Raw genomic sequence first — 26,204 nt, forward strand, 5'->3', positions numbered from 1 at the left:
GGAAAGCCTTCATTCTTTGAAATGTCCTTGGCAACCCCCAGGCTAACTTCAGTCCCTATTGCTGCAGGTGTCCCCCGGGTCCTGTTTTCCATCCCTGCCACCCCTTTCTAAAAACTTTGTGATAAGGCGGTCCACTGGATCTCTCTCACCTCTCTGGCCACACCTTCTCTGACTCCTCTTTATCCTTCCACCCCCTGGAACGTGGTGTTTTCCTAGTCTGTTTTTATCCCTCATCTATCCAGATATAGTCTCCGTCCTTGATCTCATTCCTTTCCTGGCCTTCGACTCTCCCTTTGGGAGGAAGTCTCTTCCACCAGCCCCTCAGCACCTGTAAGCTGATTTAATCTTTGGTCCCCTTCCCACAGATTCTCTTCCTTCACAGTTTTTCTTCGGTGCTCCACTTTTTTTTTGTTTCCATTTTAAAGCCAGTGTTAACTCTGAATAGAGAATCATGGCTGGAGTGAGGGTGGACTAAATGACCCACAAGGTCCCCTCTGAAACTTCCAAGTCTAGGCTTATGATTCCAAAGATGACCCTAATGACTTGGTCTCCTGCCTCCAACTTCTGGGGAGAAGGAAATTAATCTCACCCTCTGCTGACCTCCCAAGGCACTTTATAGGTCTCCTTTATAAGACCTATCACTTTCTACCTTGTATTGTAATTTTCTGTGTGCAGGTCTTATCTGACTCTTTTGATTATGAGTTATTTGAAGGTAGGGTCCACATCTTGACATCTTTGTCTTCTGCCACATGCCACTTGGCCCAATGTTCTGGCCTTCAAGCCTTTCTTCCTTAAGTTCCCTCTGCAAATCTCTGCCTACTGAAATCCTCCTACCCAGCATTCAATGTCTTCATTCATGTTTGTGGCCTGAATGAAGGCTTTGAAATGCCACTTCCTACAGAAAACATTGCTTCTTCAGCTCAGCTCAAAGTCCTCTCTCCCACTCTTCAACACATTGTTTCTACCTCTTTATGGTCTTCAACATGATGCAGCCTTGTTATGTCTACATACTTTACTGCTTCTCTCTAACAAACAATGGAATTTGTTATTGACCACTTTTGCAAAGGGAAGAAACTTGAGCTTACTTAGAAAGGTAAAACTTCACATCAGGGTCATATAATATCTTCTTTTGACTGTACCAGGCTGTGCCAGAGCTCCTTTATTTATTTATTTATTTTTAATATATCCTATATAATAAAAGGCTAATAATATGCAAATTGACCAAACTGCAGAACAAGTGGTTGCTATGATGCACACTGACCACTAGGGGGCAGGCTCTCAACACAGGAGCTGCCCCCTGCTGGTCAGTGTGCTCCCACAGGGCGAGTGCTGCTCAGACAGAAGCCGGGCTCACAGCTGGCATGCCAGCGGCAGTGGCAGGAGCCTCTGGCCTAAGCCGGCAGTCGGACATCCCCCAAGGGCTCTCGGACTGTGAGAGGGCTCCTGAACTGCAAATCTCATGCACTGGACCTCTAGTATTTTTATATATTTCAGAGAGGAAGAGAAAGGGAGAGAGATAGAAACATTAGCGATGAGAGAGAATCATTAATTGGCTGCCTCCTGCATGCCCCCCACTGGGGATGGAGCCCACAACCCGGGCATGTGCCCTGACCTGGAATTAAACCCTAACTTCCTGGTTAATAGGTCAACGCTCAACCACTGAGCCAGGCTGGCTGGGCTGTCAAAGCTCCTTTAAAGCAGGAACTGTGTGCCCAGTTGTGTCTGTATCCCCCACTATCATGTAGTGATGCCTCAGTAAATATTTTTGACTGAGTCAATATGAATACTTTCCTCTGTAGAATAACCCTTTAGAATCTTCAAGGGACTAAATTTTTTCAAGGTTTCACTTACAAAGTTAGTGATTTTGTGAAAAGAAAAGGCAATACTGATATACTAAATTGCATGAGCTTTTGTGACGCAGCCTCTAAGGAAGGAAAAGCTCAGTAGAGGCACCGACACTACATTTTGCTGAACTCCAACAACAGTCCAGGATACATCTGTCATCTCCTGTAACTCTCACTACAACCTGGTGAGGCAGGCATTATTCCCCCATTTGACAAATGAGGAAACTGAGGTTTAAGAGGTGTGTTGGCCATGGTCTGAGAGTTTGCTAAAATGTTGAGTAAGGATTCAAATTCAGGCAGGAATGACTCTACAGCAGAAACTCCACTGTACCACTAATGAGAGAAGAAGCTGAGTGTACAGGTAAGAAGCAGGCTAGCACAGGAACTAGTGCATAAAGCAGAATTCCAATTAATTGGGAGTGAGAAACACAGTGATCAAGAGGCCTATAACAGATGGGCCAGACATGCCTTTTGATAGGAGAGCCTCCATGAAAAGCCAAGCTATCTTCTGAAGGTGGTTAGGGCAGCTGGATTCTGAGCCAAAAGGAACCAATGAAAATAGAAGTCACTGAACTGGCTCCATGCAGAGCAAACCTGCTGGTCAGTGTTCTGGATTCTTCCTTTTTTCTTTCATTCAGTAAATATTTACTGACTATCTAGTATGCACCAGACACTGTCCTGGGCTCTGGAAATCCAAACAGTAAAGCTTCCAGTTCAGTGGGTCATGGCCCAGTGACTCTGGCTGAGTTTATTCCTCCCCTCCCCTATGTCTAGTAGGTTGGGTTCAGTAAGGACCTCTACTTCCTATTGCCATCCTCTCTGTACTCTTGCATCAGCCATGCTGAGGCCACTGATTGACCAAAGTTTTATTATTCCTCAGTCACATTCCAGTCCTGAAGCTACGTCTACATTGCATTTGAAATGTTTTTGGTTTCCTCCTCTTCAGACCCTCTCTCAGATTTTAACTCTAATGGAAGTCTCTTCTGTTTTGTATTCATTCTTTCTGAATTAATTTTATAATCCCAAATTATTTGCTATAATGACTTATCACCCATATGTAATTTTCTAAACTCTTCTCATTGTTCTCAACACACTCCCCCCTACCATCTCAGAATACAATTCCTGCCTTGGGGGAGCTTTCAGGAAAAAAAGCCCAACTCCTTCAGGTTTAATAAAGCCAAAGCGGACTCCCCCTCTGTGGCTCATTCACACATTCATCCATTCAATCACTCATTAAGCAGTCATTGTGGTAGATGCTGAGGGAGGTCCTCCTCGCTGACAGGTGCTGAGCTGAGGAGCCACACAATTAAAATTGAAATTGTCCCCTGGAGTTGTGCACCAGGAGGCAGAACAAACAGACTCTGAATCACAGCCAACTATCTCTTAAGAGCACTGCCCAGGAGTCCTAGTTTTTAGCTATATGACTGAAAGAGAATTCTTTTTTCAGCTCTTAGAACCTGCTTTCTCATCTGTAAAACAAAGGAATTGGAAATTAGCTCTAGCCACCGTGGAGAGGACTAGGCAATGCATATAATTCGGTTTAATTGATTATATACTGGGGACAGAAACCAGGTTTCAAAAAACTCACCGCTCTTAGTAAAAACAAATCAAATACAAAAACTGACCAGCTGGGTGCTTTTGGATAATTCACTAAGAATTTAGGTTGGCTTTGTCGGCTGAATGAGTCCTTAGCGCCCCCTACAGGCAGGAAAGGACTGGGAAGAAGGGTGGATTGAGGTGCCCCACACCATTTTGAGTTTAGAGGATGGTCAAGTCCCATATCACAGCCTGAAGGTTCTGGAAACTGGCCAGGCAACAGCTAAGTAAAGATCGTGTGGATGCTGAAAATTCCCTGCTTCCAGGAGGGACCAGACCAGACTCCTCAAGTACCTTCCAGTCTGAATGCACTTCCCATTGTTTTGGCTTAATCCTGCATTTCACAGACAGGAAGCCTGAGGTCCAGAGAGAATCATTCATTTGCCCAAGGTCCTCAGAAAGTTGGTCACAGAATGGAGACTAGAACCTTGGGGTCCAGACCTCCAAGTCCAGGGCCACCGACAAAGGCTGCCCCAGGAGTGACACCTTTCCAGGAAGAACAATTCTCTTTGTTCTGGTGTCTTCCTCTATTTCCCCCTCTCCACTTCTAGAGGACCTACATCCACTTCTCAAACACCCCGAGGCTGTCCCTGGAGCAAGGCCCCTGGCTCTTATCACCATCCTGGCCCATCTCTTCCTACCTTTAAGATTTCCCTCCTCTCCTCCCCCCACAAAAAAGTTGCGCTTGGATTAGGATAGCAGAACTGAAGGTTTCTAGCTGTGTGAACCTAGGCAAGTCACATCACCTCTCTGAACGTGTTTCCTGTGTAAAATGGGGCAATGAAGTTTACCTCCACTGGGGCTGTTGTGAGGATGAGCGCTAATGCATACAAATCCCTTAACAAGGCTTGATGCAGATCAAGTGCTCAATAAACTGTAATTATTATTAGTATTTGTATTGTTGCTGTTATTTTAAAGTACCTAACTTAGTGCAGGAAGACAGCGGGTGCTCAAGAAAGATGATTATAACCATTAATATTCAAGAGTTTGAAGCACGGAGCCTGGCATTGGGCAGGAACTGAATACATAAACGGTGGTTAGTACTCTGGCTTTTTTCACCCAAAGGCTCCCAGTACGTTGGCAGTCCTGTCTTTTCTTTTTTTTTTATTGTTGACACTATTACAGATGTCCCCAATTCTCACCCCCGAACCCCCGCCCCGTCCTTTGTGATGTCTCTCTGGAGGAAAAGCTGCACCACTTATTTTTGCTCAGCAACAGGCTCCTCTTACGTAAACCGCCCTGGCCAGTGAGCAGGGAGATGGGCGGGGCTACCCGGCAGCCAATAGCAGCCCGAAGCGGCGCGCAGGACTGACCCTTGCCGGTTTCCAGGCGGTTAGAATAGCTAACCCCTGAGGAGGTTCTCGGGGGCGGGGATTGTCTCCAAATGCTCCTGGGTCTGCCTATCAACCAGGCTCTGATTGGTGCGGACCTTGGAGCCCCACCCCTTCGTTCTCCCGGCCCCGCCTTCGTGGGAGGGGGCCGGGACTACCCCGTCTGTTTTTTATTTTTCTCCCCTCTTTCTTTCTTTTTACTTTATTTTTAATGAAATTTTGGTTATAACTTAGTTTTTCCCTTCCAAATTATTTGACATGTATTATGTAAGGAAGTTTGGGATATACAGAAAAGCATAAAAGTACAAAAGAGATGAACCGAATAGTTTCACCTTTTGTTTTTTAATGTGTTCCAGGCTTTCTGACTTAAGCTAGTATTTCACTTGTTCGTCGCGCTATTGTAAAAGCGTAAAACTGGAAGCGACCAAAATGCCCTTCAAAGGGGACTTGGTTGAAGTAATAAACAGATTCGTCCTCACAATGAAACATCACGCAGCACAGACACGGAGGGATGTAGCTCTACTGCTCTACGTGAAATGAAACTGTGTTCAGGATTTAATATTAGGTTAAAACAAAAAGCAAGTTGCACAGTCATACATATGGAATGATCTCAAAAATATATATGTACATGACTATACAGAGGCAAGAAAAGTCTGGAATTAACGTGCAGTTTGCAACAAATTGTTAGCATCCGGTTACCTCTGGGGTGAGGGGGATAGAGAAATTGTAAGACTTTTTATTCATTTCTATAATATTTGTTTTTTTTAAAATTGTTTTAATTGATTCTAGAGAGAGGAAGAGAAATATCGATCTGTTGTTCCATCCATGGATGCATTTATTCTGTTTTGCTTTTTAAAAGAATATATATTTTTATTGAATTCAGAGAGGAAGGGAGAGAGAGAGAGAGAGATAGAAACATCAATCAATAATGAGAGAGAATCATTGATTGGCTGCTTCCTGCACGCCCCACACTGGTTATAAAAATCGAGCCTGCCAAAGGAACTAAATAGGCACTTTTTGAAAGAGGATATACAGAAGGCCAAGAGACATATGAAAACATGCTCAAAGTCTAATCATCCAAGAGATGCAAATCAAAACAACAATGAGGTACCATCTCACACGTGTCAGAATGGCTACCATCAACAAATCAACAAACTGACAAGTGCTGGCGAGGATGTGGAGAAAAAGGAACCCTCGTGCACTGCTGGTGGGAATGCAGACTGGTGCAGCCACTGTGGAAAACAGCCACTGTGAAAAACAGCTGATCAATGATTCTCTTTCATCATTGATGTTTCTATTTCTCTCTCCCTTTCTCTTCCTCTCTGAAATATAAAAATATATTTAAAAAATTTTGAATAAAAAGTTTGCTTCTGTGAACATTATTGATGCTTGTCTTATTCAGCTCTGGCTACCATAATAAAATATCAAAGACAGGGTAGCCTAAACAACAGAAATATATTTTGTCGCAATTCTGGAGAGGGAAAGTCAGAGATCAAGGTGCCAGCACGGTTGGGTTCTGGTGAGAGCTCCCTTACTGGCTTGTAGGTGGAGCCATTGTGGGGACTATGTAGCTGAACTTGTCTTTTCCAGTTCTCAGTTCCCATAATAATAAGAACACACAGACCTCTTTGACTCATTTATTTTATCTGCCTGGCTTCTGTAGGAACCCGAGTCTGAAACCCCTGAATGGGGTCAAGATTATTTAACAAGGTATTCAAAGCCCCATGATAGTCCTGTGCCTTCCTTTTCATCTGAACTTCCTTCTACTCTTGCTCAAACACACTGTTGCTCAAGATCAAAGGGTAAGGCAGTGACAGAAGGGAGATTAGAACCGGAGCTTCTCATCTCACTACCCAGGCACTTTTAACTACCTCATTTGGTTCTTTACTCATTAACTTGAGGTGCTTATTTTTCTTGATAAGACCAGGCCAAAGTCAGCCAATTTGAATAAAACCAAATGGAATGGAATGTGCAGAGGTGGAAATTTATGCTACCAGATGTGCAGTCTCATATATGGCTCTCATCAGCTTCTCACTCCCCTTGCTCACTGTGCCCCAACTTTCTGGCCACTTCGCTGTTCTTTGGCCATGTTAAGCCTCTCATCTCAGGTTCTTTGCCTTTCCTACTAGACTTCAGCTTGGAATATTTTGCATCTTCATAGCTTATGCTAATATAATCTTTAGGCCTCACGCTATCAGCTCATTCCATAAGGTGACCACCTTTTCAGATCACACTATATAAAATAGTTCACCTCCAGCCACTTTAAATCCCTTTACCCAACTTTATTTTTTCTTTCACCTAACATATATATATATACTTGTTTTTTCCTCCCTCACATTATTGAAGCTGTGTGAGGGCAAGATTGTTTTGTTGTTGTTTTCCTGGCACCTAGCACAGTCCTGACACAGTAGGCACTCAATAAATATATATCAGATAGGTTGTGACCAATGGTTTGGCTGGATGGTCAGGGATTTGGAAGAAAGACGTTAGGGGGTGATAAGAAAATGTCTCTAAAGGGCGAGGGAGATATTTGTGTCCAATGTGAATACTTACCAAAGGGTGACCTTGGCAGAGGAAATGTTAATAATCAAGTGGAGTCCTGACTGGCACAGTGGTTGGCGTGTTGGCCTGTGCACCACAGGGTCGAGGGTTTGATTCCCGGTCAAGGGCAGTACCTGGGTTGCAGGTTTGATCCCTGCCCTGGTTGGGAGTGTGGGAGGCAACCAATGGATGTTTGTCTCTCACATCAATGTTTCTTTCTCTCTCCCCCTACCCCCTTCCCCTTTCTCTAAAAATCGATGGAGCTTGGTTGGTGTGGTTCAGTGGTTGGATGTCAAACTATGAAGCAGGAGGTCATGGTCAGATTCTCTCTCATCATTGATGTTTCTCTCTCTGCCTCTGTGAAATCAATACAAAATTTTTTTAAAAAGATAAAAGAGTAAAGATCACAGCAACAGGAGTGAACCTAGGATGAACTACCTAGATCAGTGATGGTGAACCTTTTGAGCTCGGCGTGTCAGCATTTTGAAAAACCCTAACTTAACTCTGGTGCCGTGTCACATATAGAAATTTTTTGATATTTGCAACCATAGTAAAACAAAGATTTATATTTTTGATATTTATTTTATATATTTAAATGCCATTTAACAAAGAAAAATAAACCAAAAAAATGAGTTCGCATGTCACCCGTGACACGCGTGTCATAGGTTCGCCATCACTGACCTAGACTCAGGAAAGGAGGTCACAGAGGCAGAAGTGAGCCATGCTGGGCTGCATGGACTCAGGAAACAAGTTATAGAGGCAAAAGGCAGGGGGGTCCTTGGAGACAGGTTCAGGGCATTAGTCTGGGACAAGCTGCTGCTCCCCTGGTTGCAAGTCTCATGGGACTCCTCAGAGCTTAGGAGAAAGATAGCAAAGTATACACCCTAGGGAAGAAGTGGGGGGCAGGGCCTGCAGGTGTGCTCAAGGCAGATCAGGCACTGGTATCCTTTGTCTTAAGGGTTTTTATGTTTTCTGAAGGTGGGAGTTTTAGGGAAGGTCTCAACAGAATATTCAACAGCTTTCTAGGTGTGCCCTTTAATAAGCTGGTGCATCAAAATGAGTGTATAGGGGAGTTTGGCATCATTCTCTGGTCAGCTTCACTACTTTACTTTTATTTTGGCTCTAATTGTTGTTGTTTTCTGTTGTTGTTATTTATTTCCCTGACTTCATCTGCTCTGGGGTTTGGCTGGCACTAATGGCACTAACTGGGTCCTGTTATCTATCTCCTTGACTAGGGTGATTTAAACTACTCACTCTCTAGTTGGGGAGCAGAGGTGTAAACCATCTGCTCCTAAGCATCCTTGCTTAGGGGAGATAAGACCTTGGTTAGCAGGCTGTTAATTGCTCGACCTTGTTTAACTACTTGTCTCAGTTTCCCTCATTGCACTTGCCAAGTAAGTTTTCCTAGCTTCTTGCCTCAACATCAGAAAGTCAGATACAACAAGTATTGGTGAGGATGTGGAGAATCTGGAACTCTTGTACATTGCCAATGGGATTGTAAAATACTGCAGCTGCTATGAAAAAGTTTGGCAGTTTGTCAATAAGTTAAACATAGAATTACCACATGACTCAGCAATTCCCACTCCTAGGCATATATCCAAAAGGACTGAAAACAGATGTCCAAACTAATACTGGTACATGAATGTTTTTAGCAGCATTATTCACAATAGCCAAAAGGTGGAAACAAGCCAAATGTCCATCAACTAGTGAATGGATAACCAAATATTGTATATCTATACAATAGAATACTAGTCTGCCATAAACAAGGAACGAAGTATTAAAACACGCTACGTGGATAAACCTTGGAAACATCACACTAGGTAAAAGAAGCTAGATACAAAAGGTCACATATTATATGATTTCATTTAGATGAAATATTCAGAATAGACAAGTTTATAGAGATAGAAAGCAGACTAGTAGTTGGGTGGTTGGGCGAATAGAGAGTGACTGCTTAATGGGTGTGGAATTTGGGATGAAATAAAAATACACTCAAACTGCTGGAGGTGGTGTTGGCACGTGTTGAAGATACCAAATGCCACTGAATCTTACACTTTAAATGGTTAATGATTCATTGTTTTTTTAAAAATATATTTTATTGATTTTTTTACAGAGAGGAAGAGAGAGGGATAGAAAGTTAGAAACAACAATGAGAGACAAACATTGATCAGCTGCCTCCTGCACACCCCCCACTGGGGATGTGCCCGCAACCAAGGTACATGCCCTTGACTGGAATCAAACCTGGGACCCTTGAGTCCACAGGCCGACGCTCTATCCACTGAGCCAAACTGGTTATGGCAATGATTCTTTTTTGTTACGTGAATTTTACCCAATTAAAGAAGAGTGGTGAACAAGGAGGAATTTGTGGAATCTGATAATTGTGAATTTGTGCCAGGGGGCACCAAGCGAAGCAGTGGTATATGTATCCCCATGCTCTTAGTTCCTTTGCCTGCTCTCAAGCTTTTTGTTCCTTTCCAGTGCTTGGAGTTAAAGATTCCTTTAAAAAACAAACATATTTTACTGATTTTTCACAGACAGGAAGGGAGAGGGATATAGAGTTAGAAACATCCATCAGCTGCCTCCTGCACACCCCCTACTGGGGATGTTCCCCGCAACCAAGGTACATGCCCTTGACTGGAATTGAACCTGGGACCCTTCAGTCCGCAGGCTGACATTCTATCCAATGAGCCAAAGCAGTTAGGGCAAGATTCCTTGAAGCAGGGTACAAGTGGTTTAGGTATTTTCTGCTCTAATAAAGGACGATACCTAAAGAGAAGAGGTAAAAGAGGGCAGGAGGGAGGTTGGAAAGAAGAAAGGGGGGAGGAGGGGCTGAGAAGAGGGACAGAATGATTATGCTTTCAAGTAGCCAACTCCTCCCTTGGAAGATTGGTGGGATCTCAACCACACTACCTCCTCTTTCCCCATCATTCCCCTCCATGTTCCAGCTGGCCAGGCTGAACTGTTAATTCCCCCAAACCCATGCTTCTTCAAATGCTGTCACTCAGCCTTGAATGCCACCCCTTCCTGTTACCTGGCTGCTGTTACACCTTTTCCAATGTGAGGGCCCTTCAAGCCCCAGGTCTGGGTAGTGCCTGTCCAGTATCCTCCCCAAGCATTCTGTACTCCTCACCATCAGAATATTTCCCGCGTTGTTTAGTCAGTTGTCTTTCCCAGTCAGCTGTGGGTCCCGTAAGGACAGGAGCTTTGTTTTGTAGTTGTATTCCCAGTGTATATCAAGTGCCCAGCATACAGTAGATGTTAAATATAAACTTTATTTATGTATATTTTATTGATTTTGAGAGACAGGGTAGAGAGAGAGAGAAACAACAATTTGTTGTTGAATGCATTGGTTGATTCTTTTTAAAAAATTTTTTTAAAAATATATATTTTATTGATTTTTCACAGAGAGGAAGGGAGAGGAGAGGGATAGAGAGTTAGAAACATCGATGAGAGAGAAACATTGATCAGCTGCCTCCTGCACACTCCCCACTGGGGATGTGCCCGCAACCAAAGTACATGCGCTTGACCGGAATTGAACCTGGGACCCTGAGTCCGCAGGCCGACGCTCTAGCCACTGAGCCAAACTGGTCAGGCTCTTTTTTTAAAATATATTTTATTGATTTTTTTACAGAGAGGAAGGGAGAGGGATAGAGAGTTAGAAACATCCACGAGAGAGAAACATCCATCAGCTGCCTCTTGCACACCCCCTACTGGGGATGTGCCCACAACCAAGGTACATGCCCTTGACGGGAATCGAACCTGGGACTCTTCAGTCCACAGGCCGACCCTCTAGCCACTGAGCCAAACTGGTCAGGGCTGCATTGGTTGATTCTTGTATGTGGCCTGACTGGTGAATGAACCAGAAACCTTGGCATATCTGGACAGTGCTCTAACCAACTGAGCTACCTGGCCAGGGCTTAATTTTTAATCTATACATTTTAAAAGATTTGAAAATGGAATATGTAGGTTACGCAGCAATGCATATTTGAGAATAGTGAATGACCCGGAGTCTTTTTTATGGAAATCAGACGACAAAAGGTGACCCTTTTTTTCAGAATATTACTCTAAACTAGAGTATACTGCTTGTTGAGCAGAATTTCAGTCCTCCCTGGCCCCTTCAACTAGGCGTCCTTATGCAGTGAACAACCCGCAGCCCATACCTTATGCAGCAGATCTGGGAGGATCCTTTACACCAGTGGTTCTCAACTCGAGCCACCTATTGGAAAAACCTAGGGAGCTTTTTGAAAATACTCATGCCCAGGCCCCCACCTCAGAGATTTGGATTTAATTGGTCCTGAGGCATTGGTTTAATTTTAAAACTCCCCAGGTATTTCAAAGCACAGCCTGGGTTGAGGATTACAACTTTGTATTTACTGATGTGAAACTCTAAATTCAGCTCTATTGCAAATGTGTTTGCACTATATAGGCAAGTATTGACATGCTGATGGGATTCACGGCACAGCCAAAATCTAGCACAATGCCATGTACTGGCATTTCAACATTTACTGCCAGGAACCTCTGCCTTTACCACCCGCCCCCAGATGTCCAGGCAAGCTCCCTGACCTGTCTCCCTGAGGAGCGAGCGAATAGGCAGCTGAACCAAGACACTGGAACTGCAACTCGAGATTGTGGGACTAGGAATTCTGAAGTCAAGTCTGGGCTCAGCACAAGCCTGGTTGTGCGACCTTGAAAAGTTACTTCACTGTCCCCTGCTTCAGTTACTTTGGTTATGAAATTAAACTAATGGTATGGACACATTTGCCAGAAATATAATGAGATTTAATGAGTAAAGTATTTGTAAAGTGCTTCATGAATATAAATTGTTGTGCAATTGTTAAGTAACTTCATGGTGTGAAATTCCATTGAAATATTTATTTTTAAAATGGCCCCGTGATTTTTAAAAATATGTATTTTTATTCATTCTAGAGAGGGAGAGGGAGAAACATCAATGATGAGAGAGAATCATTGACTGGCTGCCTCCTGCATGCCTCACACTGAGGATGGAGCCCACACCTGGGCATGTGCCCTGACCAGAAATCTAACTAACCATTCATAGGTCGACTCTCCACCACTGAGACACCCAGCTGGGCTGGTCCCAATGATTCTGACACAGGTGGTTAGGAAGTTGTTTAGACAGATCTGCTCAGAGTTCTCTGGCCCCTGCCTTTTCCAAGTTTTGTTTGTTCAAGTCTTCGTGAGATTCTTAAACAATAGCCCCTGTTCTTTTAATAAATTACCTTTTCTCTTCCTTAAGCCAGCCAGTACTGGTTTCTGTAACTTGTAAACAAAAAGAATTTAAACTAATACAATAAATCAGGATAGTATTTTCCAAATTGTATTCTATGAAAGGCTATGTTCTAAAATGTTAATGTTACTCTGGGCCAGGGTAACTCAGTCGGTTAGTATTTTCTGATATAATACCAAGGTTGCAGGTTTGATCCCCCGTCAGGACACATACAAGAATCAACCAAATAAATCGTAAATGGAACAAAAAATTGATGTTTCAAAAAAAAAAATTGATGTTTCTCTCTAAAATCAATTTTAAAAAGATTAAAAAATAAAATATTCAAGTTTTGTACAAGAATAATGTTTAATATACTTTAATTTTTAAATCCTCAAATACCTTTCATATTAAAAACTATATTATGGGGGGAGAGATCAACCAAAGGACTTATATGTAAGCATATAGGCCTAACCAATGGACACAGACAACAGGGGGGTGAGCGCATGAGTGGTGGGGGGTAGTTAGGGGTAATGTGGGGATAAGGACACATATGTAAAAACTTAATAAAGAAATAAAAAAACCCTATATTATGGTGATGAAAGGATATTTGACTCGGGGTGGTAAATACACAATACAATATACAATGTATTGCAGAATTGTATACCCGAAACCTATATAATTGTATTAACCAATGTCACCCCAATAAATTCAATTAAAAAAAAGAAATATGTATCATGATTATACTTAATAAAATGCCTTTACAAAGGTGTTCTATGCCCAAGGCCAGCAAATTTCAGAAACTATTGTATTTGTAGTATAGTGGTCCTCAAACTTTAGTGCAAATCAGAATCACCTGGGGGAGCTTGTTAAAAGATTGCTGGGTCCCACCCTCAGTCTCAGCAAGTCTGTGATGAGAATTTCCATTCCTAACAAGTTTCCCGGATGCTGCTGGATCATGGATATTTGCTAGTCTTTTTTTTTTTTTTTTTTTAATGTATTTTATTGATTTTTTTTACAGAGAGGAAGGGAGAGGGATAAAGAGTTAGAAACATCAGATCAGCTGCCTCCTGCATACCCCCTACTGGGGATGTGCCCGCAACCAAGGTACATACCCTTGACTGGAATCAAACCTGGGACCCTTCAGTCCACAGGCTGACGCTCTATCCACTGAACCAAACTGGCCAGGGTGATATTTGCTAGTCTTAAATTAGGCTGCTCCAAAAATTATTTTACTTCTTTAAGAATTCACGTTACGATTCTTCATCTTCATTTTATTTTATTTATTTAAAATATATTTTAGCCGAAACCGGTTTGGCTCAGTGGATAGAGCGTTGGCCTGCGGACTGAAAGGTCCCAGGTTCGATTCCGGTCAAGGGCATGTACCTGGGTTGCAGGCACATCCCCAGTGGGAGATGTGCAGGAGGCAGCTGATCGATGTTTCTCTCTCATCGATGTTTCTAACTCTCTATCCCTCTCCCTTCCTCTCTGTAAAAAATCAATAAAATATATTAAAAAAAAAAAAATAAAATAAAATATATTTTATTGATTTTTTTCAGAGAGGAAGGGAGAGGGCTAGAGAATTAGAAACATCAATGAGAGAGAAACATCGTTCAGCTGCCTCCTGCACACCTCCCACTGGGGATGTGCCCGCAACCAAGGTACATGCCCTTGACTAGAATCGAACCTGGGACCCTTGAATCCGGAGGCCGATGCTCTGTCCACTGAGCCAAACCGGTTAGGGCATCTTCATCTTCATTTTAAAGTTTCAACTTCTGTTTGCTTTACCCAATCTTATCATTAGACTTTTAGGGGATTTTGTATGCTTTTTTAATTTTAGTAAAAAAAAAAGAGCAAAATGATCCTGATTGTGTGGTTCAGTTGGTTGGAGCACCGAAAGGCTGCCAAAGGCTGCCAGTTCGTTTCTGGGATGGGGGAACAGGCCTAGGTTTTGGATTCGATCCCTGGTTGGGCGCACACAGGAGGCAACCTTCCCCTTTCTCTAAAATCAGTAAAAACATATCCTTGGGTGAAGATTTTTTTTAAAAGCAAAATGAAAGATATTACTTGTTTCTTATGTCATTTGTAAACTTTCCAAATTTTGTACTGCTGTAAAATTTTCAAAAAGGCATGTGACCTTAGCATGGTCATTTCTTGTACTTTGTCTTGGAGATCATTTTGTTGTTGGCCACTTGAATTTCAGTACTTGTACCTCAGGACTATTTATAAACTGTCCATCAGCAGCATCACGGGCAAGTGTTTTGAAAACGGCCATCTAGTGTCTAGTCTGCAAGATCAGGGTCACTGACTTGTCCAAGGTTTTATCATTCAATGGCCCTAAAGCCTTTCTGTACAAGTAAAAATAGGGTCTTGCAACAAATTGTTCATAGTAATTCTGGGGCAAATGATCTAATGGATTGTTGAATTGAAAATGTCTTGCCAATGGCCCTAAAAATCACCTCAAAAATAACTTTTTTGGGGGGCTTAGAGGAGTTATACTACTAGTTTGTTAAAATCTATTTTGAATCAAGAGCAAACTCGGCGGAGCAAAATATAACCTAGGATATAATTGTGATTCTCTGCTATTAATAGACTTGGATTAGAAATCAAAAACCTTAGATGCCAAATTTCAACTCTAATTTACTAACTGTAGGCAACACATCATTTCTAATTCCAGTTCTCTCCATCTGCACAAAAATAATTAGAACAAGGATAACTAGTTCATATGAAGAGTTCTCTAATCCATTTTATAAATGCAAAATGGACTGATGGTTCCTTGGATTGTACCTTTTAAGCAACTACTCATCTGTTTTCCAGGCTGCTCTTGACCTTGGGTTGGGGTTTACCCTTCAAGAAGCTTTCTCTGACTCAGAGAGGGAAAGGGGCCTCTCCCTATGTCACACCTGTGCCCCCCCCCTTCTCCCCACGTGACACAGCACTTATCCTGCTGTGCTTTGTCTGTAAGTGCAGATACCCTGTCTGATACATTTTAGCATTTAGTGTTCCCACCCCTCTCCAGACCGTAGAAGGCATTAGACACAGTTCACTGATCACAATTTATTATAATCTGCTGGCAGCACAGATATTAGTTACCAGAACTATGTCTTCATAGAAGTGGACGGTATGTAGCCATTCTATGGGGAACTGTGTGCACTTAATCATCACCATGATCTTTCAGTTTCTTGATGTTCTGCTTGTGCCGCTCAATTTCTTTCTGCAGACGCTCAATCTCCTTTTTGTGATGATTGATCTCTTCTTCATGGTGTTTCTTCAGGGCTGCCAGTTGTTCTTTAGTCCGCTCTCTACAAGTAAACAATGGCTCTGGGTTTAATCCTAATCCATCACCCCAAGGAGATCTTTAAGCATAACCTGCAATACCTAAGGTGAAGGAGTCCCAATCCCACGGGAGTCTGGCTGGTCATTCTCTTCTACCTCCTCAAGCCCCACTGGTGAAAGAATACTCCACCTTAACATGTACCCATCTTTAGGAAATGACCAAAATGATTCCATTTTTTCTGGTGCTAGTGCCTGAAATTACACCATTCACGAGCTACTCCTTTTACATTCCTCTCTAGAACAGAAAACTCCACAGAGGTGTGATGTATGACCCAATACATTATCAGAGGAATAACCAAGAGAACAGAATCCCTTTTTGGGGAAATGAGGAATAGACAAAGGGGTATAGTTAAAGGACAAATATTTGCAACCTATCCTAATTTACCTAGGGCTTTCTTGGCCTAGAGAAATGCATGGCCCACTGTAAAGGCCAAAAAGAAGTGGGGAAAGAGAGACCTATTGCATGGGCAGCACTTGGCAGTCCAATTTAGAAACAATATAGCCCTGGCTGGGTGGCCCTGTTGGTTGGAATGTCGTCCTATACATCGAAAGGTTGCGGGACTGCTTCCTGGTCAGGGCACATATCTAGGTTGTGGGCTCGAACCTGTGTTGCAGTGTGTATGGGAGGCAACCAATCAATATTTTTCTCACTTTGATGTTTCTCTCTCTCTCTAAAAAACAAAAAAACAATAAAAACATCTTCGGGTGAGGAGAGAGAGAGAGAGAGAGAGAGAGAGAGAGAGAGAGAGAGAGAGAAAGAAAGAGAGAGAGCCCCCTACTAGCTGGTTTGGCTCAGTGGATAGAGTGTCAGCCTGCAGACTGAAGGGTCCCAGGTTTGATTCTGGTCAAGGCCACATGCCAGGGTTTGATCCCAAGTAGGGGGCATGCAGGAGGCAGCCGATCAATGATTCTCTCTCATCATAGATGTTTCTCTCTCTCTCTCTTCCTGTCTGAAATAAAAAAATATATTTAAAAATATATAGGAGCCCACTTAGGTGGTCTTTAAGGGCTGTACTTTGGATTTCTGGTATGGCAAGGGCCATGGTGATAATTCTTTTTTTTTCCCCTTTAACAATAGTTTATTGATTTTTATAGAGAAAGAGGAAGGGAGAAGAGAGAAACATTCATGGAATGTAATCAGCAACCCTTCCGAACATGGGTGAGGCTTAACCACCTGAGGCACAGCGGCCAGGGTCAAGGTGATAATTCTTAAGAGTGAGGAAGAGAAGGCAGAAGTGAAAAGATGGCCAAAGGAGAAGCAGAGATAAGTTCTATGCTATTCCTTACTGTGCAGAGAAGTCAGTAAAAGATAACTCAGGGTTGGTAAAAATGTAGAGGCCCAGGCCACTCCATACTCTTTTTTTTGTTAATCCTCACCCGGGGATATTTTTCCATTGATTTTTAGGACGAGTGGAAGAGAGAGAGAAAGAGAAACATCCATGTGTTGCCTCCTGCATGAGCCGGACCAGGACCCTGGCGGGGAGGAACCCTGGTCCTGCATGAGCGGGACGAGGACCCTGGCGGGGAGGCACTGCCCTTCCGGGCCCGGTCTGCATGCCAGTCGCTCTGTCCACTAAGCCAAACCAGCTAGGGCCCCACTCCATACTGTTTTTTAAAAATTTTTTTAAAAAATTGATTTCAGAGAGGAAAAGAGGTATGGAAACGTCAATGATAGAATCATTGATCGGCTGCCTCCTGCACAGCCCCCACTGGGGATAGAGCCCGTCACCTGGGCATGTGCCCTGACCGGGAATCCAACGGTTACCTCCTGCTTTATAGGTGATGCCCAACCACTGAGCCACACCGGTGGGCCCCACTCCAGAGTCTTAAGAGAGAAAGTCATCCAGCTGGGCGGAGCCGGGCAAAAGTCTCCAGGAAATGAGGAAGGGAATTTCAAATCTGGAGCACTCAGCTCCTATATGACCCCCTCGCTCTGGCCAAGTTAGGCCTGTGGAGGTCGAGGAGTGGGTCTGAAGAGTCAGGGGATCCATCCTTCAGGGGCCAGAGTATGGAGTGGCCTCCATACTCTAAGGCGTGTGGAGGAGAAAACATCACAGAAGGATCCTGGGTGTTGGCGCAGGGAGCAAACTCGGAGATTGGATCCAGACAATGCAAAGGCTCGGGGGCGTTCCGCACGATCTGGGAAGAGCTCCACGGGTGGGGATGGCAAACGATTCTGGAAGAATCGGGCCGTGGCTTGAGAGTAATGGAGAAGCGCAGGTGGAAATGGCTTGGACTGGGGGCCCTGGGGCTACTCAGCAGGGCACTAGGAGCAAGGGTGTCAGGGCTCCGGAACCCGGGGGCTCTGCGGGGGAGGGGGCGACCCGGCACTGGGGAGGGGAGGGGAGGGGAGGGGAGGGCGACCGGCAGTGTCAGAAGGCCGGCGGGCTCTGCGAGATCGAGGCTGGACTCCGCCCCGGGGTCTCACCGGAAGTATCGTTCCTCTTCAGCCTTCTCTCTTTTCGCGAAGCTCCCACCGGCTTCCCTGATGGCGCCCGAGTCGTTGCTGAAATTCGCTGACTGCGGAGAGAGACATGACATTGGGAAAGGTGTGGGGGGCGGGGGGCGGCGTCCGCGCTCAGGGCGGGGGCAGCGGCCGCTGCCGCGGGCCTACCCGTCCGCAGCCGAAGCTTCCGGCTTGCATGGCCCGCACTCCCCACGTTCCGAGCCGCAGCCGCGACGCCGTCGCCGGGACCGCCATGGTCGTCAGTGCCGCGCAGCTCCGGACGCAAATGGTGCGGGCTCCCGGGTGCTAACAGCGCGGACGGCCGGCGACCAATCCTTTCCCCGGAGGGGCGGGATGAGCCCGGGAGCAGCGAATCATGGAAGGGAGAAGGCGGGGCGGGTGTGGTTCGCGGCGAATCCTGAGCAGGAGGCGGGCCTATTCGCAGCCAACCCCGAGCAAGGTCTCCTGGGCCAAAGGATAGGAAAACAAGAATGGAGGACGTTGGAGGAGAGTCCCCGGCAAGGGAGGGTCAGAATCCAATAGATTGAAGCGAGGCGTCCACTCCCCACCCCACGATTCCAATCCCAAATTTATTATTGTTGAACACCCAAAGGAAACCTTCCCTTTCCTGGACCGCTAGGGTCAATCAGATACTAGACGAGCCTTGGCCGGTAGTTCAGTGGTTAGAGCGAAGGGCCCATGTACGCAAGGGTCACGTGTTCGATCCCCAGTCAAGAGAACAGGTACTTGGATTCAAGGTTGCACCCCCCGCCTTTGGGATGTTTCTCTCTCTCTCTCCCCCTCCCCTCCTCCCTCCCTTCTACTCTCACTCAAATCAATGGAAAAAATATCTTCTGGTGAGATTAACAACAATAGCAAAGATGCTATAAGAATAGTTAGATAAAAAAAGATTGGTAAGATGTTATAGGGATTGGAGTGGGGATATCTATGTCCAAGATAGCCAGACTTAGTTGGTTTGTGGGTAAAAATGTTGTATATATACATGCATATAGTCTCTTTTTTTCAAAAAATATATTTTATTGATTTTTTTTCTTACAGAGAGGAACGGAGAGGGATAGAGAGTTAGAAACATGGATGAGAGAGAAACCTTGATCAGCTGCCTCCTGCACACCCCCTACTGGGGATGTGCCCACAATCAAGGTACATGCCCTTGACCGGAATCGAACCTGGGACAAGGTCAGGGCCATGTATATGGTCTCTTAAGAGGTATCAATGTTGTTTTGTTGCATTGACATTTCACTCTAAAGTCTCAGTTTAAATGTCACCTCAAATAAATCATCCCTGATCTCCTTAGTCATTCTATCATAGCTCCCTGTTTTGTTCTTTCTCTCTCTTTGCACTTTTCACTTTCTGGAGTTATCAGAGTCGTGATCAAATAGGCATTAAATTAATATTTGTAAAATGAATTAATATGTTATCAAATGGTGTGGTGCAATGAAGAGAAGAGCATAAGTAGGAGTCTAGGGAAGGCTTTGCCTTGACATTCCTTCAGCCACGAACAAATATGAACAAGAAAATAGTAGTTTATAGTCTTTGCCTGCCTATGTCATATTTTCTCTCTGTTCTGTTTTTTTTGTCCTGTGGATGAGAGAGTTAGGCCAGATTATCTGTGTTACTCATGATTATAACACTTTTTTGTTTTCTATGAAATGGTAGAACTGTTTTTATTAATCATCTTAAAAACTTTTTTTTAACATTTTTTTATTGATTTCAGGGAGGAAGGGAGCGGGAGAGAGAGATGGAAACATCAATGATGAGAGAGAATCATTGACTGGCTGCCTCTTGCATGCCCCCTACTGGGGATCAAGCCTGCATGTGCCCTTGACCAGAATCGAACGTAGGACCTTTCAGTCCACAGGCCGGTGCTCTAGCCATTGAGCTAAACCAGCCAGGGCTATTAATCATCTTTTGGTTGGAAAAATGCCAGTCCTGTATGACTTGGGAGAGTGGATGTTGGGGCACATTTTCAAATGTTCATTTCAGAAATTTTGGAAAAAGACAAAAGCATGGTAGAAATAATAATCATTTGTAATTTCTACCTGGTGACAATAATTTGGTGTGTTTCTAGATGATCTTTAAATACCATTTCACTTTCAGAAACTCTGTTTCTACTTCTCATATTGCTATTTCTTGACTATCTCCTAGGCTGGGCATCCAGTGGAGGGTCTTACAGAGTTTGTGTGAAAGATCCATCTAGGCCAGTGATGGCGAACCTTTTTAGCTCGGCGTGTCAGCATTTTGAAAAACCCTAACTTAACTCTGGTGCCGTGTCACATATAGAAATTTTTTGATATTTGCAACCATAGTAAAACAAAGATTTATATTTTTGATATTTATTTTATATATTTAAATGCCATTTAACAAAGAAAAATAAACCAAAAAAATGAGTTTGCGTGTCACCTCTGACATGCATGTCATAGGTTTGCCATCACTGATCTAGGCACTAGGATGACTGTAATAAAAACAAATGGAGAAATTGTAAAATTTCAACATTGCTGGTGGGAATATAAAATGTTTCAGCTGCTGTGGAAAACAGCTTGGCAGTTGTTCAAAAGTTAAATATAGAATTTCCATATGACTCAGCAATTTCACTTTAGGTATTTGGTATAGACACCCCCCACCCCCTACCCCCAATAGAAAATTGGTACTCAAATACATGTAGCTTCAGGTTCATAGCGGTACTATTATCACAATAGCCAAAAGCCAAAAGATGGAAACAACCCAAATGTACATCAACTGATGAATGAATAAACGAACTGTGGTATATACACACAGAACAGTGGAATATTATTCAACCATAAAAAGTAATGAAGTAATGAAACATGCAATACCTTAGAATGTGGTTCTCAACCTTCCTAATGCCGCAGCCCTTTAATACAGTTCCTCATGTTGTGACCCAACCATAAAGTTATTTTCGTTGCTACTTCCTAACTGTAATGTTGCTACTGTTATGAATCGTCATGTAAATATCTGATATGCAGGATGTATTTTCATTGTTCGCGACCCACAGGTTGAGAACCTTGAAAACATGCTAAGGTGAAAGAAGGCAGACACAATAGGTCACATATTGTATGGCTGCATTCATATGAAATGTCCGGAATATGTAAATCTATAGAGACAGAACATAGAATGGTTGTCAGGGTTTGGGAAGTAAGGGGAATGGGAGAAACGGCTTAATTGGTGCCAGATATACTTTCTAAAGGCCAATGAGTTGTGCACTTTAAAACGGTTAACTGTATGTCATGTGTGTTTCACCTTAATTAAAAAAAAAAAAAAAGGGGGGCCTTCAGTTAGCCGTGTCAGGCTGGGCTCCGAGCCCTTTAAGGGTCCCCAGGAAGGAGGCGAGGCCGGAGGTGGGGCTGGGAGCATCACGTGAAGCAGCGCCTGCGCAGAAGAGTCACGTGGTGGCTGGGCCCGGGGAAAATGGCGGCTTCTGGAGAGAGCGGGGCTTCGGCCGGCGGGGGCAGTACGGAGGAGGCGTTTATGACCTTCTACAGCGAGGTGAACCACGAGGGATGAGTAATGACACCCGGGCGACCCCTCCTGGGCCCACTCTCCCGCCGGCGGAGGCGGGGGTCCTCCTGGCCTGGACCGTTGCGCGGCTCCTCCGGTTTGGCCTTCGGGGCGGCGCGGGGCCGGGGGTGTGTGTGTGCGTCTCTCCTTGATGGCTGCTGGGGGCTCCCTTGGGCCACGAAAAAGGGGTCGGGGCCCGACGGCTGCGGGTAGACGGCGATTCTGGCCAACGAAGCCTCGGGGCGCGCGTGGAGTTGCCAAGTCGGCGGAGTGGGGGCCGGCCTTCCTGGGGGCCCCCGTTTTTACTTGTAAACGGAAGCACTCTCTACTTAGTCCTCCGTCATGCATGGTATTAGTGGTTACTTCTGCCATTCGCGAATGCCAGGCACCATGCGTCATGCCAGGGAGGCATCTCCATGTTACAGATGACAAACCCGAGGTTTAGGGAGACGGAGTCATTTGTAACGGCTGGTGTCCTGTTAGGACAGGAGTCAGTTGGGTCTGAGCTTCGTTTGCTATCGCATTTCCAGCACCTACCAGCTACGGTGGTTCAGTAAGTATTTGTTGAGCAGGTTAATGAATGAGAAAATGAAGGAAAAGCGTACCATTTGGAGTCAGAGGCCCTCGGGTTGGATTCGTGCATGGCAGTTACTGAATTCTCTCAAGGCGGTGATTTTGCAGATCTCATTTCCACGTCTGTAAAACGAATTAATATTAAAACGAGTTTTTACGAGGGTTAATGGAGTGAGTATATAAGAAAGAGTTTCATAAGCAGCAGCGTCTCTCACGGCGGTTCTCAACCTGTGGGTCGCGACCCCTTTGGCCGTCCAACGACCCTTTCACAGGGGTCGCCTAAGACCATCCTGCATATCAGATATTTACATGACGATTCATAACAGTAGCAACATTACAGTTACGAAGTAGCAACGAAAATAATGTTATGGTTGGGTCACAACATGAGGAACTGTGTTTAAAGGGCCAGAAGGTTGAGAGCCGCTGCAGATGGAGCCCGTTAAGTTGGCATGGATTTGCGGGGCAGAGTTGCTTCTCGCCAGGCTGTGAGCTACTCAGAGGGAAGCACCGGGTCACGCGCATCTTTTGTCTTTGCTCTTTTTAACAGTGTGTTACGTAGTAGTTTCTCCCAAGAATTACATTTAAAAACGGAAATTAGCGCATATAGTCTGTCCTTTTGAAATGCCTGATTCACGTGAAAGTGTTCAGCAATTATAATGGAACTTGTTTCACTTACCAACTCTTAGTTTAAAAAGAAAACAAACAAACAAACAAACCAGTTTTGGTTTGTTTGAATTAGATGAGAGAAAACTCGTAAAGGAGGACCCTTAAATCGTCAGTGTGTAGTGAGCACCTGACATGTACCAGTGTGCTGTTTGTGTGTGGCAGATAGGGTAATGACCAGCAGAGAGAAAAGGCCTGTCTTCATTTCATTGAGCTTGCATTCTATAGAGAAGGATAAACAGTAAACAGACAGATATACAGTATAATGTCAGGTAGTGATTTAAGTGCTATGAGGAAACATAAGCCTGAGAAAGATGATGGGGGTGAGGAAGTGGCATGCTATGTTAAAGAGAGTGAAGAGGGAAGATGCTGAGAGGGAACGGCTTCTTATGTTGTAGGAATGATTCCCAAAGTCATTTGATCAGAGGAATAAAGATGGTAAATAATATACCAGGCATTCATTTCAACCAGCATTCCAGTTCTGATAGTGGCCCCAAAGATGTTTTCCTGGGACTTCCTGGTGCCTGTTCTTCTTCTAATTGTCTTCGGGCCAGGAATTTTTCTAACTCTGTTAGCGTTAGGTAGGCAGAGTTATTTGCTCTCTCCCACATACTTCTTTAATGCTGCCTTTAATCTATATTGCAGTGTAATTGCATTTTTTTTCTTTTAAAAAGTTGTAAATTAAGATCTCATGATGTAGCTTGAGTTGATTTCCTTTCCCCTGAGGGAAAAAGAAGACATATACTTACATTTAATCATAAGAAAATGAGGTTTTGTGTGTGAAATGTAGGCTATCTTTAAATTATTTGACAGCAGCCTATATATCTTATATTCAATAAACTTATAAATTAAACACATTCTTTTTTTTTTTTTTAAGTATATTTTACTGATTTTTTACAGAGAGAAAGGGAGAGAGATAGAGAGTTAGAAACATCGATGAGAGAGAAACATCGATCAGCTGCCTCCTGCACACCCCCTACTGGGGATGTGCCCGCAACCCAGGTACATGCCCTTGACCGGAATCGAACCTGCGACCTCTCAGTCTGCAGGCCGACGCTCTATCCACTGAGCCAAACCGGTTTCGGCAAATTAAACACATTCTTAAAAAAAGTTGTAAATTAAGTATGAACACACTTGAGTACATCTTCTATTGTTAGAGTGGAAACTGAAGGTGGTGGATGTGACTTTGAAATCTCTCAATGGTTGCTCTGGAATCAAACTGTTAAGATTAAAATTCTTATAAGTTGGGTAATTGGGAACAACTCCGTTAACTTCTCTAAGTCTCAGTTTTCTTATCTGTAGAATGGGGATGATAGTACTTACTGTGTAGGATTGTTGAGAGGAATAAATACGTGTAAAGTTTTCATATTATTAAAATTCAGCAGATGGTAGCTGTTGTAATTATTCTTCAGAATGGTTAGTAAAATAGCTTGCACATGTAGATACACAAATATTTGCTGGACATGTCAGTGAGTAACTAGTTAAGGTAACAATTCAGAATTTATTTTTAAACTTTACTAATGAAGTTTTTATCTCTTTTATTTTAGGTGAAACAAATAGAGAAAAGAGATTCAGTTCTAACATCCAAAAATCAGATTGAAAGATTGACCCGTCCTGGTTCTTCCTACTTCAATTTGAACCCATTTGAGGTGAGCGGTTTGATGTTGCTGTGGTGTCATGATGGGGAGCTTTGCATAGTTACAGGCAGACTTACATCAGAACACACAACTAATTTGTATTATAGTTGGAATTGAACTGGGTGTTTTTATTGTGAGCAGAACCTGAGAGGTATCATGTTAAGGAAAAAGAGATAGTCTTTGCTCTATCAGATATTCTCCATCATCTTTAAGCAACCCAAATATATATGGGTTTATTTTCAGATGTAAAGGGATCACCAGCTTTGATAAATTTAGGATTTTCTGTTTACTTTGCTTGTTAAAATTTTCTGTTTCACCACAGTTTAAAAAAATATGAAAAATCCCAACAGCTAAAAAATGATCACAAGATTTTAGACAAGGAGATAGAGTTTTTTGGTTTCCTTAGTTTTATAACTTTAAACTTTTCCTTTTTATAAAAGTAAATCATATTTCTTATTAAAATTTGAAATATAAAGAAAGCAAGAATAAACAGTCATATATAATTCTCCCTAAGAGAAATTCTAGCTGCTCTTTACTGTTTATATTTAAACGTTTTAATAGTTTTATTTAAAAAAAGGAGGATCATATGGATACTTCATGCTACTTATTTATTCAAGCTATTTTAAATGCGTTGTTACATAAAATATAGTTTTTGCAACATGTTAAAAGTCTCTATTATTTAAACAATTCTTTTATTGTACGATTTTTAAATTAGCTTCTACTTATTCACAGTTATAAATTGAAATGAATATTGTTAGCATAAAAATAACACTTATGGAGTACTTAAAAAAACCTCGTTATTGTGGTAAAAGATACATAATCTAAAAGTAACCATTTTAACCAGTTGTAGGTATAGAGTTAAGTGGCATTAAGTACGTTTACAGTGTTGTGCAAACCATCATCACCATTTCTAGAACTTTTTCATCATTTAAAACAGAAACCCCAAAACCATTAAACAATAACTCCTCATTCCTCCTAACCCCTGTACCTTGGTAACCTCTGTTCTGCTTTCTGTCTATGAATTTGCCTGTTCTAGGTGCCTCAAATAGTGGAATCATACAACATTTGTTCTTTATACAAATGTTGGCGTAGTTCACTTATACTGTTTTCAAGGTTCATCCATTGTTTCTGTATTTTTTTTTAATAGTTTCTTTCTTTTTAGACACATTTTTATTAATTTTAGAGAGGAAGGGAGAGGGAGAGAGAAACATCAATTGGCTGCCTCCCGCATGCTCCCTACTAGGGGTGGAGCCTGCACCTCAGACATGTGCCCGATGGGAATGGAACCAGTGATTTAACTGAGCCGCACTGGCCAGGGCATTGTGTCTGTTTTTCAAAGGCAGGAGCCACTGACTAGAATTGTCCCTATCTGGGGCCTATAGGGATTAGTGAGGAAGGGGCATGGATACTGACTGACTGACTGACTCTGGCTGGCCTCGTCTGCACAGCCCCTGCCCAGCCATGTCTTGTGTTGGAGGGGGGAAC

At 43.3% G+C, this 26,204-nt stretch overlaps 2 protein-coding genes across 2 annotated transcripts in view; one reads left to right on the forward strand and one right to left on the reverse strand.

Moving 5' to 3' along the window:
• Positions 1-15,572: 15,572 nt before the first annotated feature.
• Positions 15,573-18,633, reverse strand: ATP5IF1 (ATP synthase inhibitory factor subunit 1). The gene is made up of 3 exons (XM_081086696.1): positions 18,481-18,633; positions 18,295-18,386; positions 15,573-15,832 (listed from the first exon to the last, which is right to left on the reverse strand). The coding sequence occupies exons 1-3, from the start codon at positions 18,565-18,567 to the stop codon at positions 15,685-15,687; spliced, it is 327 nt and encodes a 108-aa protein (XP_080942822.1). The 5' UTR covers positions 18,568-18,633; the 3' UTR covers positions 15,573-15,684.
• Positions 18,634-21,727: 3,094 nt separating this feature from the next.
• The window catches only part of DNAJC8 (DnaJ heat shock protein family (Hsp40) member C8), a 28,459-nt gene continuing 23,982 nt past the window's right edge, over positions 21,728-26,204 (forward strand). The window contains exons 1-2 of the mRNA XM_081086274.1: positions 21,728-21,834; positions 24,630-24,731. Of these exons, the coding sequence (XP_080942400.1) occupies positions 21,757-21,834; positions 24,630-24,731 (180 nt within the window). The 5' untranslated portion in view covers positions 21,728-21,756. The remainder of the gene's footprint in view (positions 21,835-24,629; positions 24,732-26,204) is intronic.

This window comes from Myotis nattereri, assembly GCF_964212035.1.
Source record: "Myotis nattereri genome assembly, chromosome: 3".
Classification (NCBI taxonomy): domain Eukaryota; kingdom Metazoa; phylum Chordata; class Mammalia; order Chiroptera; family Vespertilionidae; genus Myotis; species Myotis nattereri.